Source organism: Pelmatolapia mariae, linkage group LG23 (genome assembly GCF_036321145.2).
Source record: "Pelmatolapia mariae isolate MD_Pm_ZW linkage group LG23, Pm_UMD_F_2, whole genome shotgun sequence".
NCBI lineage: Eukaryota > Metazoa > Chordata > Actinopteri > Cichliformes > Cichlidae > Pelmatolapia > Pelmatolapia mariae.
The window spans coordinates 49,303,594-49,317,520 of NC_086246.1; the positions used below are offsets into that span (position 1 = coordinate 49,303,594).

Below are 13,927 nucleotides of genomic sequence, written 5' to 3' on the forward strand. Positions count from 1 at the left end.
GCTTAATTATATTTTAGTTTTATCTACCTGAAGGCTAAAAGAAGTCATGTCAGACGTCCCTTCTTTGGAGAAAAAAACATTAAAGGTAACTGAAGCTTTAAATCTAAAACCTTAGCATTTTTTTTTCTTTCCATGTTAGAGACCCAATAAGGGAATGTGCATCGTGGCTAGAGGGAAGGTTGTAAATGCTCTGCTTAACTATGTGGCAGGGAGCAAGGATCTTAACCTGCTTCAGACCAGTTTATTAACTAATTAACAAATTTACAATTGTATCCCCTGCTCATAAGAATGACCCCAAAGAACATTTTCAAGTACTTGGAAATGAATTCAATGTAAAGAAGGAGACACTGTAATATTTATAATAATTTATCATATTTAGCTTGCAAACAGCAAAATGTACACAACAGGCAGCTGGTTTGCCAGTTTGAAGAGACCGTAATGCTAATTTCACAAGTACAATGCTTTGTACAATAAGTTTATGCTTACTGTGAAATTTGTTCAAACACACTCACCGGCCACTTCATTAGGTACATCTGCTCAACCTCTCCCTCAGTCAAAAATCTAATAGCATCTCACAGCAACTCCGTGCATTTATCCATGTACACATGGCCAGGTTGGGCCACGATGACCTGCTGACGTCTGAGCATCAGAATGAGGACGAAAGGTGATTAAAGTCGCTTTGAACGCGTCGTGATTGTTGGTGCCAGACGGGCTGGTCTGAGTATTTCAAAAGCTGCTGATCCGCTGGGATTCCCCTCAGAAACACCCATCTCTGGAATTTACAGAGACTAGTCCGAAAAAAAGAAAATATCCACTGTGCGTGAAAAGTCCGCAATAACTGTCCCACCAAATGAGGTGACCGGAGCGTAGATGCACATCTTGTTACACGAGAGGGCGGCAAAGAAAAAGAAACTAAAAGCACGAAGGCCGTGACGTTACAAAAAAGAAATAGAGCTCTTGCTCCGCATCTGTAATGTCATAATAAAAGGCGCGCATCGTCTGCGCGAGCGCGTTGACGTTTCAAAACATTCACAGGGACAATGAATGAAGGCACCACCATTATTACCGTGTTATGAAGTTCCGTTAACCGTCCCGCCTATGAGCCAATGAGGAACCGTCTCATCCTCTTTGGAAAGAACCTCTGTCGTTGATGTTCACGAGCTCTGGATTCATCCGAGAGGCTTTTTTAAACGGAGAGGAGGCTCGCCTCACGATGACTGCGCGATATTTCTAACGAAAGTCATCCCCGTGTCTCGCTCCCTCTTTCATCCTGTAACCGGTTAAAAAACGGAAATACAAACTCGTATTACTTTTGAAAACGAGCGGGAACTGCCAGTAAATGCATCACATGCTTGAAATCATGCGTGGAGGCGACATTTTATTTTTTCTTTCTTTTCTTTTCTTTTTTTGGCTGTTTTTCGGAGGGATTTTCAGCTCGAGTCGTTTGGAAAATGTGATGCCACGCACTGAACAGCAGGAGGAAGGCGTGCTATGGTTTTAATCTCATTTAACGTAAGTTTTTATATTTATCTATTTAATTATTTTGTGTTTTTTGCTTACTTTTTGTTATTCAGACATCATTGTCACAGTTCTGGCTTTGGTTGCGTTTTTTCAGGCTGCAGGTGGCTTACTGTATACCTGACATATAGATATTGTGAAAAGGCTCCATGGAGCTTTTTCCATAAACAGGCCCAAACATGACATCAATAAAATATCTGCACACAGGAAAATCAGCAGGGGAGCAGGAAAAAATAGGCAAAATCTGTAATATTATTTTCTTTGAATACTCTGATTATGACCTACATGTAGGGTTGCCAACCGTCCCTTAAAAAACGGAATCGTCCCGTATTTAGAAACAAAAGTACACGTCCCGTATTGAGCTAATAAGGGACGCACTTTGTCCCGTAATACAGTGAGAATCAAAAGTAGTCTATAAATGTTAATGGAATTAACGCTTTGTTTGAAAACATAATTCCCAGCCCCTCTCCTGCTTTGTGACCAATGAGCTGACAGCACACTTATGACAATTCGAGTATTACAATTCAGATTACCGCTTATCTCATTGGTCGAGGAAAGGTCGCTTGCGGAGAAAATACCGGAAGACAACAGATGACCACAACAAGAAGCATGGCCAACAGGGAAACAAACGCCGACACTGCGGTGCAAGTCTCGGACGACAGTACACCTAAAGCTGGGCAGACACTGTGCGATTTTTTCAGTCACGTTATTCAGCTCCTGCTCAAACTGCACGATTGACTCGCAGAGGTTATAAGTTCGTAGGTCACGATGCAGGGTCTCACACTATACCGCCCGATGCTCTGATGCGACCTGAGTGCTCACACTGTGCGTCCATAAAATGAAGGTTAAAACAGAAAATCTGTCTCTCGCTCTGCCTCTCTGTCTTTCACTCACACAGACACGCACACCACCACCACCAACTTTGCTATATTGCTAATGAGCAGCAATGTAAATCCAACTATTTTCACGGTTGTTGTGGTCGTGATAATTTTGTGAGGCCACATCGAAAAGGCTCGGGTGAGCTTTCCAAAGTTCTACAAGTTGTGCCTCCATCACTTGTGTCCAGATCACACGGTGCACAGCCGTGCTGCTCCGTCTTTTTCGCTGACATTTGTGTTTGCGCGTGAGCAGTGTGAAAAACTGCGGTGACACCCTCACGAGCGATTGATGATCGGGAGCTGGTCGTGAGGTGTTAATCGCTTCTCGTTACCCCACGTATACTACACGATGCACGATGAAGGCCAAAATCGGGCCGATCACCAAATCGGTCGCACGACTCAAAAATCGGCTCAAAATGGGCCAAAAATCGCACAGTGTAAGCCCAGCATTAGACCAGCAATGTTTGTTCCCCTCAGAGAAAGAAAAAAAAAAGGCTCCAAAAGCACAGGGAGGAATGGGAAAAGGAAAACACCTGGCTGGAAAAGTGCACGATAACACCTATAAAGCGCACTGCACTGTGTGCACTTTTTCCATAGGCATGCTTCTAATGGTGGGCACATGAAGAACATGAGGGGCGTGAAAGCTCGGGGAACCCTTAACCAATTTTTTGTCCACCAGGCCACGGCAAAAGCAGATATGGTATGTAAACACTGGTTTGTTTTTTTTAATATGGGCATGTGCAGTGAATATCAGCGCTATGTGGCCGGAAGTGTGATAATATAATTAATTTTGTGCAATAAACAACTGCAAGGATAGATGATTACAACAAGTAGATGACTAATACATAAAAGTAATACATAGATGAATAATGATGATGAGTTATGATGCGTAATCATGGGAACAAGCGGGTTTACAAACGGCAGCAGCTGATTAGCATTAGAAAAGCTGAAATAATACCTCAACTGAGGCCAGTTGTACCAAATGCACAATATTTGCACTATTACAAGAATGTTTTTCATTCTATTATTTTCTATTAATTTATATAATTTTAAGTTAAGCAGGACAGAGTTCTTTTAAAGAAAGATTTACTTATATTCTCAAAAGTTAAGCATGACAGGCTTCTGTTTAAGAAAGAGACCTGTTTTATTTTGTTAATGTTGTCATTTTGAGCTAAAAATAAATGGCTAAATGATCATTTGTTTCCCATGTGTTTATATCACAAAGAATATGCATCTACTTAAATCAAATTCAAATCAAATGTTAAAAAAATAATTTCACACACACAAAAAAAGAGCTACAAAATTCACCACACTGGGAAGGGTGAAGACAACTGGGTTGCCCAGCCCTGGCCACGAGGTGTCCCTTATTTATTTTTCAGGGAGTTGGCAACCCTATCTACATGGAGTATCAAGGGCGTAGATTTGGCATGGACGGAAGGGACATGTCCCCACCAATATCCAGCGATTATTGAATTGTCCCCACCAATAATTTGATCTCTTCGAGTAAAGAAAAACAAACCCGATAGAAACATTATATAATTCACATATAAAATTATGAATTGTAATTTTAAATGGGTTAAAAGCATGTAGAATAGCATATGTAGGTAAGTATATTTCTCCTTTTTTTAATCAAGAAGCAAAAACAAAAAGGAAAAAAAAAAGAAACAGGGCAGGTTCGGTGGTTGAATCAACCGTCCCCACCGAGGCCAAAACCAAATCTACACCCTTGCTACAGCCTGGAAGCCCAAATTATGTACAAATAAACAACTACTTGAAATTGTTTAAGTTGTGGGTCCTGAATCTATAATCTATGAAAGTTTAACGTTTTGAATGGAATTATGGAAATAAATAAACTTTTCCATGATATTCAAATTTTTTGGAAAGGGTCTGTAATTCAGCATCGTGTGTGTGTGTGTGTGTGTGTGTGTGTGTGTGTGTGTGTGTGTGTGTGTGTGTGTGTGTGTGTGTGTGTGTTCCACTGATCATCTGAATTCATTAAGATTCAGTAAGTATAAAAGTCTAATCTATATCCACTAACCTATTTTTTAAAATTTGCTTTACAAGGACACCGAAGAATTTAAGGCCAACCTTGAAAGGCTGGTGATGAAAATTGCCATCATCAGTGACCGGTACACCCCTGGATCTGACCATAAGATTGCAACCATTGTGGTGGAGGGAACAAAAATCCTGGAGGGCCAGAATTTCCCAAGGTGCTGTGTGTTACTCATGGGCATAATATATGCTCTCAATCTGAGCTAATGCAAGGATCTGAAATATACTTTTGAAGTTTTTAAGAAGCTGTTCCTTGACCTTGCTGGAACCAGCATTGTGTTAAAGATGCTGACTCTGTTTCAAAAACTGTTAACTGTTTTGAATCCCGCATGTGTAACATTGATCTTAAAGGTGTTTGCTGCATTGTATAAAAGAAAGATGCAAGATCTTGTAAAGTTTGGTAGGCATTGAAAGTTAACATTTACTGAACACTTGCTTGGAAGTAGTACTGCAACAAAATGTTTTCTAAGTGGATTTTTTGACCAATTGAACACATTTGTTTTTCTGGTCTTAAATACATAAAGGCACATAGTATAACTTGGCTGCGATGGTATAAATCTAAATTTCTTGGTTATTTTCACTTTTTAAATATAAAGTGTTAAAATGCCTACAGTTAGGAATTCATTCAACATTTTATTTTCTTTCTTAAAAGCTATTACAATAAAAAAAAATAAGAGAAAGCTAAAATGATGATAATAATGAAGAAAATCAGCAACTTAATATTTTAAATCATTAACTTAGAAAATTGTTTTTGTAACTGCTATAATTAATTACATAACACTTAAAATCATTTTAAATAATGTGGAAAAAGTAATTGGAGGAACATAATTTTTATGAGTAAAAAACTTAACCACTGAGAGCTAAAAGTCGGCGGAGGTTTGCCGGTGACTGGATATCAGCCGCTGATAAAGTGCTCTGCAGCTTTCTGCCGCCCACGTTAAACTGTGACTATCACCAAGTAGTAGGCATTTCCTAAATAAGCAGTAGGTGTTAGACAGCTCACTGGTGAGAAGGATGTGTGCTAGAGCGCTGACGATATCCTGGATATGCTGACCTCGCTCCGTGGTGTACGGGGCTCCGAGGCAGTGGGCTTCCAGTTTACCCTCATGATCAATCTTCACAATAAAAATATTAGTCGAAGAGTGTAAAATATGAAATAAATAATTAAATGTGTCAACAATTAATTAATTAAATGTCATAAATATGTATTTAATTAAGTAATTCCAATTTTAATTAATTATTGACACATTTAATTAATTATTTAATGGTGTATTTAATTAATTCATTTTGGCAGTCCTGATGCCCTATCAAACACCACAATCTCAGTTTTCTTTTCATTCAAAATAAGAGAATTCACCGACAGCCAATCTTTGACCTCTTTCATGCAATGTAACAAGCAGTCCAGTGGTGATGACAAATCATCAGTCAATGGGAAATAAAATTGAATGTCGTTGGCATAACCGTGGTAAGAGATTTTATATTTATCAAAAATAGAGCCCAGACGTAGCATGTACAAAGAAAACAACGAAGGAGACACAGACCCCGGGGGCACACCACAACAAAGAGGGGCCATAGTGGACGAGTAACATCCCATAGTCACAGAAAATGACCTATACAAAAAATAGGATTTAAACCAGTTAAGGGCAGAACCCTTAATGCCTACAGCATGTTCTAGATTCTTTAAAAGAATATTATGGTCCACCATATCGAAAGCTGAAGACAAATCCAATAAAATGAAAACTGAGTCAGCGATTAAAAGAAGATCGTTAAAGACCCTCAGCAGAGCCGTTTCAGTACTGTGGTGTGGTTTAAAGCCAGACTGAAATTTGTCACTAATATTATTTGTGTTTAAGTAGGCCTTTAGTTGCAAAAAGACATTTTTCTCTAATACTTTAGTTAAGAACGGGAGTTTGGAGATCGGTCTATAGTTTGCAGGATCATTCTTGTCAAGGCTGCTCTTTTTTAGAACAGGTTGCACTATCGCGTGTTTAAAGGCAGTCGGGACACAGCCCACTAGTAATGATAGGTTCATCAAAGATAGAATATAAGGCCCAATTACCTCAAAACCATCCTTAATAATGCGGGAAGGGAGAATGTCATGTACAGAATTCAGATTTCTCAGCTGTTCAATTAATCTCTTGAGGGTGGAGAGAGAAACTGGCTCAAACTGATAAAAAGTCGACAGACATCCTAAAGTAGGAAGAGGATTCACCACAGAAGGGTGTAAAAGTGAGGCCCTTAACAATACATTTTTTCTTGTAAAGTGATTTAAAAATTGCTCACAGAGAGCTGGGGAGGCCAAAACCGACATTCCAGGACAAGGATTGATCACAGAGTTAAAGATTTTGAACAGGATTCGGGGGTTGTGGCTGTTGGTCACAATAATATCCGACAGGAGAGCCGCTTTAGCTGCCTTAACAGAGTCTTGGTATATAGAGCAACTACTACGTAGAGTGTCAAGGGATACCTGAAGCTTGTCTTTCTTCCACTTCCTCTCAGATTGACAACACACGCGTCATAAGGCTCGTATAGAGTCATTTAACCAAGGCTGAGAAGAAGATCTGGGATGTTTCATCTTTACAGGGGCCACTGTGTCCAGAATAGAGGAGCATGTGGATAACAAAGAATTAACAACATCATGAACCAAGGGGGTGTATAGCATTTAGTGTCCGTGCTATCAGGATCAAAAAAGGCAGAGTTCAAAAAGGCCGCAGAGAAATTAGCCACAGTCTCAGAATTAATTATACGTAGAGGACGACAAGGGCCTGCAGAAGTCAGTTCTATTACATTTAACTCAGCATCGAACATAACCAAAAAATGGTCAGAGATTCCAACATTGTCAATGCTCTTAATACAGATATCCAGACCATATGAAAAGACCAAGTCCAACGAGTGGCCCTTTAAATGTGTCCGTTCACTCACCCACTGTGTAAGGTAAAAGAATCAGTTAGGGCCAGAATATCCTTGGCAATATTTGTAATATGTTTAATGTCCTTGTTGATTACTCAATGTCACTGTATCTCTCGCTTTTTTTTACTTTTCTGTTTTTGTTTTCTCCCTTTTAATCTTTATGTCTATCTTATTTATTTAATTTTACGTACTATTCCGCTGTATTATAATTTTGCAGTACAATTGTACGTTGTCTCCTCCATGTATTATATTTGTTGTTATTGTTCCTCTTGAAATAAAGTTGGAGGGGAAAAAAGAGAGCATCTGTGTTGAATGGAGAAGTTCACTCTGACACCTCTGTCTTTCTAAATGGAGGGACAGTAACTGCGTGTGTAAATGTAAGCATGTAAAAACTGCAGATAGTAACAATAACAGCAACAGTATTTTGTCCATCTCCGCCATTGTAGAAATTCATCTCGGCGCACAGCGTGACGTCAAAAAGGCACACACCTTTGACATAGCGTTACCCAGCAAATTCCTGTTTCCAACAATGGTGGCATCTACTTAGTTTTGATATTACTCTTTCTGGGACACAAAATAAACTTTTAAGATATTTTCATGCGAGAATGTAGATGTGTACAGTTCAAATATCTGCTCCATTTATCAAGACATCACATATTTGCAAAAGTGCTCCGACGTTTTCGGAGACAATGCAAGCACTTTTCTATCCGCACAGCGTAGTGACATCACTGATGACGTTCACAAGTAGGCATAATGAAACAGGCCCCTGTGTGTTAAAGTTTTTGTTTTGTTTTTTATTTTAGCCAACAAAAGGGAGATAGCATTTATTGTTCCTTAATTTAATATCAATATAGGGAAATGGATCAATGGCGATTTATCAGTATACACAGGAGAAAGGGTTTCAATATTGTTAGCAGTCCAGTGGATTGAAGACACAAGACCACTAAGATCTGTGATGTGCTCGGACTCAAGCTCATCACTGGCCAGTTTGCAAGACAGTTACTCAGAATGCAGACCTGACAATCTGATAGAGATCCAGCAAAACATTATTCAGAGTTATTATGATGGGGCTTATGGTCACATTCTTATTGGTACCAGCGCATCATGGAGTTAAAGGAAATGAAACGGCAGATAGGACAGCAAAATAAGGAACAAGGAAACCGATGGTAGATATGGATATTAGTGTGAATAGGACGGAGATCAAGAGTAGAATACGATACAAAATGAAGGAAAGGTGGCAAAAGCAATGGGAGGAAGAGAGGAAAGGGCGAGGGTGGTTTTACAAAATCCAAAGGAAAGTGGGAGACATGAGAAGTGCAGGAAGAAACAGGAGATGGTTATATCTCGACTTAGATTCTGACACACTGGTTTGAATAGCACATTACTTTTAATAGGAAAACACTGTACAGGGGAGTGTGACTGCAGTAAGGAACAGGAAACAATAGAACACGTTTTATTGCATTGTCAGAAGTACGATGCTGAAAGAAGACAACTGATCAAAAAGCTGGACGATATCAGAATGAAACTGGACTTGATTGATTGATTTTGCAAGAACTCTATGAGTGAAAGTTATCAGGCTGTATTTTGTTTTTTAAGGCAGACCCATCTGTTTGGGAGGATTTGATTTTTTTTTATTATTTTTTTTGTCATTTCGGTGCACACTCCACACCAGTTGGTGGCGGTAATGCACCAACCGTGAATAATTCCTAAAAGAAGAAGAAGAAAGGTTCCTTCTCGATTTTAAAATGAGAAGGCGCCTCGCCTCAGGTGACTGCGCTTTTTCTAACCCCAGCATGTCGTCATGTCTCGCTCGCTCCTTCATCCTACGCTCTTTCATTTTGCAAGTGGTTAAAAATAGACAAAACAGAAATAACAACTCGAAATACTTTTGAAAACGAGCGGGAAATGTGTCACATGCTTGAAATCATGCGTGGAGGCCACGTTTTTTCCCTCTTTTCTTCTTTTTGGCTGTTTTTCGGAGGGATTTTCAGCTCGAGTCGTTTGGAAAATGTGATGCCACGCACTGAACAGCAGGAGGAAGGCGTGCTATGGTTTAATTGCATTTAACGTACGTTTTTACATTTATTTATTTTATTATTTTGTGTGTTTTTTGCTTACTTTTTGTTATTCAGACATCATTGTCACAGTTCTGGCTTTGGTTGCGTTTTTTCAGGCTGCAGGTGGCTTACTGTATACCTGACATATAGATATTGTGAAAAGGCTCCATGGAGCTTTGTCCATAAACAGGCCCAAACATGACATCAATAAAATATCTGCACACAGGAAAATCAGCAGGGGAGCAGGAAAAAATAGGCAAACTCTGTAATATTATTTTCTTTGAATATTCTAATTATGACCTACATGGTCATACATCAGTATCTCGGGAAGGGTGGGAGAGGCATCATATATGTTGCTGCTGGACAAGCATAACATGCTCAAATAGAAGCTTTAAACATGTAACCAGTGTTGATTCTACTCTAAGTACTCGAAGCGCTCTATACCAGCGGTCCCCAACCCCCAAATGACTCACGGACCGGTAGCGGTCCGTGAGTCATTTGGTACTGGGCCGCGAGAGTGAGACTCGGGTGTGAAATGTATGGGTTTCAGGGTTTTTTTATCGGTTTTTAGCGTTATTTTGTTTTGTTTTTTTCGTTAACTCGGTTTTCCTGGGTCTTTTCACGTGTGGTATGAATAAAGCTTCTTTTTTTCGGTACCGGTACTAGTTTTATTTTGTTGTATTTATCCGCGACACCTTAAAAGCCGGTCCGTGAAAATATTGTCGGCCACAAACCGGTCCGTGGCGCAAAAAAGGTTGGGGACCGCTGCTCTATACAACACGCCACATTCACCCATTCACACAAGCACTATCTTCTATGCTTTTTAAGTGCTTTCTAACTACCATGCACACACATGGTGTTTTGTATTCTGATCGATACAACTCGGAGTTGATATCTTGCACAAGGATATTTGGCATACGGCTTCCCGTGGGTTCAGTGTTTATTTTGACACACGGTAGAGCTGGAGATTTATTGCACATCTTGTTTTTGACAAGTTACCCCTAAACTAATTATTCTGAAATTTAAAAATATATCATTAGGTGCAGTCCTTATGCATAAAACACGATGCTTATGATCTAAAACTATCTTATACCCCCTTACATTGTTTTATTTTTGTCTGTCTGTTTATTTGCTTTTTTTTTTTTTTTTTAGAACTGGGAAAGCAAAATTAAGAAAATATGACTGAAGATAGGACTCATTCATTAGTTTCGTTATGATGAAACTGGATGAAACAAGCGACATCACTGAGCTGAATACAGCTCAAAACAAAAATGAGATATTATTCACTTCTAATATTTTAATTTGAAGTTACTCGTTTTGTCTAATTCTTGTTTTTCAGTAACAGCTCGAGCTGCACAGTCAGGGATGATGTAAGGGTGGGAGGGACATGTTTCAGATTTCTCTGTATTTGGCCAGTCCACCATCCTGGATTCTTTCAGTCTTCAACACAGCCTGCTGAAAATTTTAGGTGATAAGTTTGCTTGCTTTGTATTGCGTTTTAAAGGGACACCTGAAATGAGTCTCTCTGACCAGCTCTGCAATGCCTCTGCAAATGGAAATCTATCAGAAATCATAACTCTACTGCAAAATGGAGCTGATGTAAATATAAAAAATGTGTTTAATAGGACTGCAATACAGGTAAGTAATAAAAACCTTTTGAAGTGGCTTTTTTTCCGAAGTGATCTTAAACATATTTGGATGATTTCAGTCTGTTTTGCTTGCTAGCAGCTTGATTTACTTCCTTGTTTTAGTGCTTTGTGTTAGAGGCCGAGGCCTCCTCACATGTACTCTTCAAATATCCACCAGCTTCAATAATGTCATCATTATACTAAATCAAATCGTCTCAGATCGATGTAAATATTTTTTGAAGTGCAGAAATCTGTATGTGGCAGTTATAAGTTTGGACTCTCCAAAATAGATTTAAGTGTAGTGAAAAAGAAACAGTTTACCAAAAGAATAAAAAGCTGAAATTCATGATTTACTATCAGATTTGAATCAATTTATAGATTAATATAAATACATATGTGTGCATGAGTGTGTTTTATGGAGTAATAAGATGTTCTTTTATTACTTGCTTAGTTTCACAATTTATTTTTCAAATGCAGATTTTGTACTTGACTCAGAGAGAGTTGTAGCTTTTTTGTATCCCATGAAGTAAAGAATAAACTCGTGTTTATGTTACTGTAATTAAGAGAAATCAGCAAATACGAGGCAAGATTAAAGTCTGAAATTGTCAGTGGAGCTGAGGAGCAACGAAATGGTGGTGTTAAGGAAATGGTGGCTGAGGGTATTAGCTGCGGTAAATAAAAAAATAAGTCACTATGAAGGAGGGCCGGTACATCGGCCGAAAAATGCGTCGGCCCACTGGGAAAATGCCCGATATTCCAGATTATCAGCCCGTGCCCTGCTTGGATCTGATTTTAAGCGTGTTTTGTTTTTTGGGGTTTTTTTTTGCTCATGCACTGTCTGCGTGGCACACGAGGTTTAATATGAACGATTATATTGAGTGGAGGTCTGTACCTTAACTGTCCACTCGGAGAGAAAGCTCCTCCTCGTCCTATTTTACTTTCACTGCCACCAATAGAAACAGGTCCGCTGATGCTGCTCCAATGGCAGGCGCAGATTTTCCCTGACGACAAGAAACGTCAGGAGGAGAGGCGGGGCCAATGCGGCCGGGCTGAATTAATAGCAATACACTTACTGAGCATTAAATGCATTAAATTGGGATTTGGTGTCATGGGATGAATTTAATATTTAAATATAAAAATGACAATCGCCAGGCACACCCTGGGCAGCTCCTTAAAGCTTCTTCTTCTCCTAAATTATCTCCCGCATCCATTCTCTCTCTCCCTCCATGCTGTGTGTGTGCAGGTAGTGAAGTTGGGGGACTCCCGGGTCATTGAGACTCTGCTGCAAGCGGGGGCAAATCCAAATGTGCCAGATCCCTCCTGCGGTCTCACCGTGACCCACGATGCCGCTCGTGAAGGATTCGTGGATTCTGTGCGCGCGCTGCTAAAATATGGGGCCGATGTTAACATCGCAGATGAAAGAGGTACGGAATTAAATTATATGATTTACTTCTGTTTTGTTTTCTTCTCGCACCTGGTTTTTTATTGACCTATAACTCCATATGAAGGTAACCTTCCGCTGCACCTGGCCGCCAGTAACGGTCACCTGGAGGTTGTCAGGCTGCTCATTGGAAACACCGAGAATCGCGGCGTACGCAACAATGACGGACTCACCGCCGAGCAGCTCGCGCGCGGCAATGGCCACACGGACACAGCCACGTTCATCCAAAACCATCAGTGAGTGGACCAAACTGCACCTTACACGAGAAGAGTTTCTGCTCCCAAAATAATGTGGGTCTCTAGGAGGGATTTTTCCTGAGCCCAGTTTAGTCAAAAACACAAAATAAAGGAACAAAACAAAAGTTTTAGTATAGTGTGTGTGTGTGATGTTTAGCAATAAAGAGCCATGTAAAAGATGTAGGCTAATTATTTTACATGTCAGTACAGTGCTTTGTGCTCTGAAAATTTTATAGCTTTGTGAGTGTTAAGGCTTCAGGCGTGACAGTTTGTTTTTTCTTGTTTTATCCTATCCATTGTGTGCCAGAAAACAGGGTTTCTGAATGCAAAGGAAACATAATGCTGCTTTCACCTTTTCTATAAAATTAAGATATTATTTTCGAGTTCACAGATTGAACTGGTTTGTTTCTTTGTTTTCTTGTGTTTCCTCGGCGAGGCTTTGAACTCTAATAAGGGTTGATACTCAGCTCGAAACATTTAACCGAAAATGAAACTTAAAATCTTTCATGCGCATTAACATAATGAATGGCCTGTATAGCGCTTTACTAGTCCCTAAGAACCCCAAAGCGCTTTACACATCCAGTCATCCACACACTGGTGATGGCAAGCTACATTGGACAAGGACACAACGACCGAGACTGTCCAAGCTGGGGCTCGAACGGGCAATCTTCCGATTACAAGGCGAACTCCCAACTCTTGAGCCACGATCGCCCGTGGCTCCGGTAAAGGCGTGTGCTCCTGTTTTCATTTACTTTGAAATTAAACGACCGTCTTCTTGTTCAATTTTTAGCGTGGGTGTGAAGTCACAAATTCAAAAGGCCTAAATTTTCACTAAGACAGTTTGATGTGGCTATTAAATACATGTGTGTGTCTGTATAGCACCCTCTGGTGTTGACTCTAAGAAAAGAAAATCAAAAGAAAATTTGTCTGTGAAGGTTCTCAGTCATCCAGGTCATCGTAGTCTAAGGAGCTTGGAAAGTAAAGCGTCTGGACTTCTTTAAGTTGCTTGAAGACGTTTCACCTCTCATCCAAGAAGCTTCTTCAGTTCTAAGGTCACATTGTGGAGAGTCCCAGATTTAAGTTGGTTTCAACTGTATATTTGATGATGTTGGTGTTTGGCTTGATTGTCAGCACAAAGAGGGAGAGAGATGGAACAAGAGCAGGTGAGACAGACATGTTAGTCAAATGGTTGTTTGCCAAAACTCAT

The 13,927-nt window shown here is 39.8% G+C and overlaps 1 protein-coding gene across 1 annotated transcript in view; it reads left to right on the forward strand.

Moving 5' to 3' along the window:
- The first annotated feature begins 1,454 nt into the window (after window positions 1–1,454).
- LOC134620868 (cyclin-dependent kinase 4 inhibitor C-like) overlaps window positions 1,455–13,927 on the forward strand; it is a 30,850-nt gene continuing 18,377 nt past the window's right edge. Inside the window, exons 1-3 of the mRNA XM_063467187.1 lie at window positions 1,455–1,512; window positions 12,287–12,467; window positions 12,552–12,720. Of these exons, the coding sequence (XP_063323257.1) occupies window positions 1,492–1,512; window positions 12,287–12,467; window positions 12,552–12,720 (371 nt within the window). The 5' untranslated portion in view covers window positions 1,455–1,491. The remainder of the gene's footprint in view (window positions 1,513–12,286; window positions 12,468–12,551; window positions 12,721–13,927) is intronic.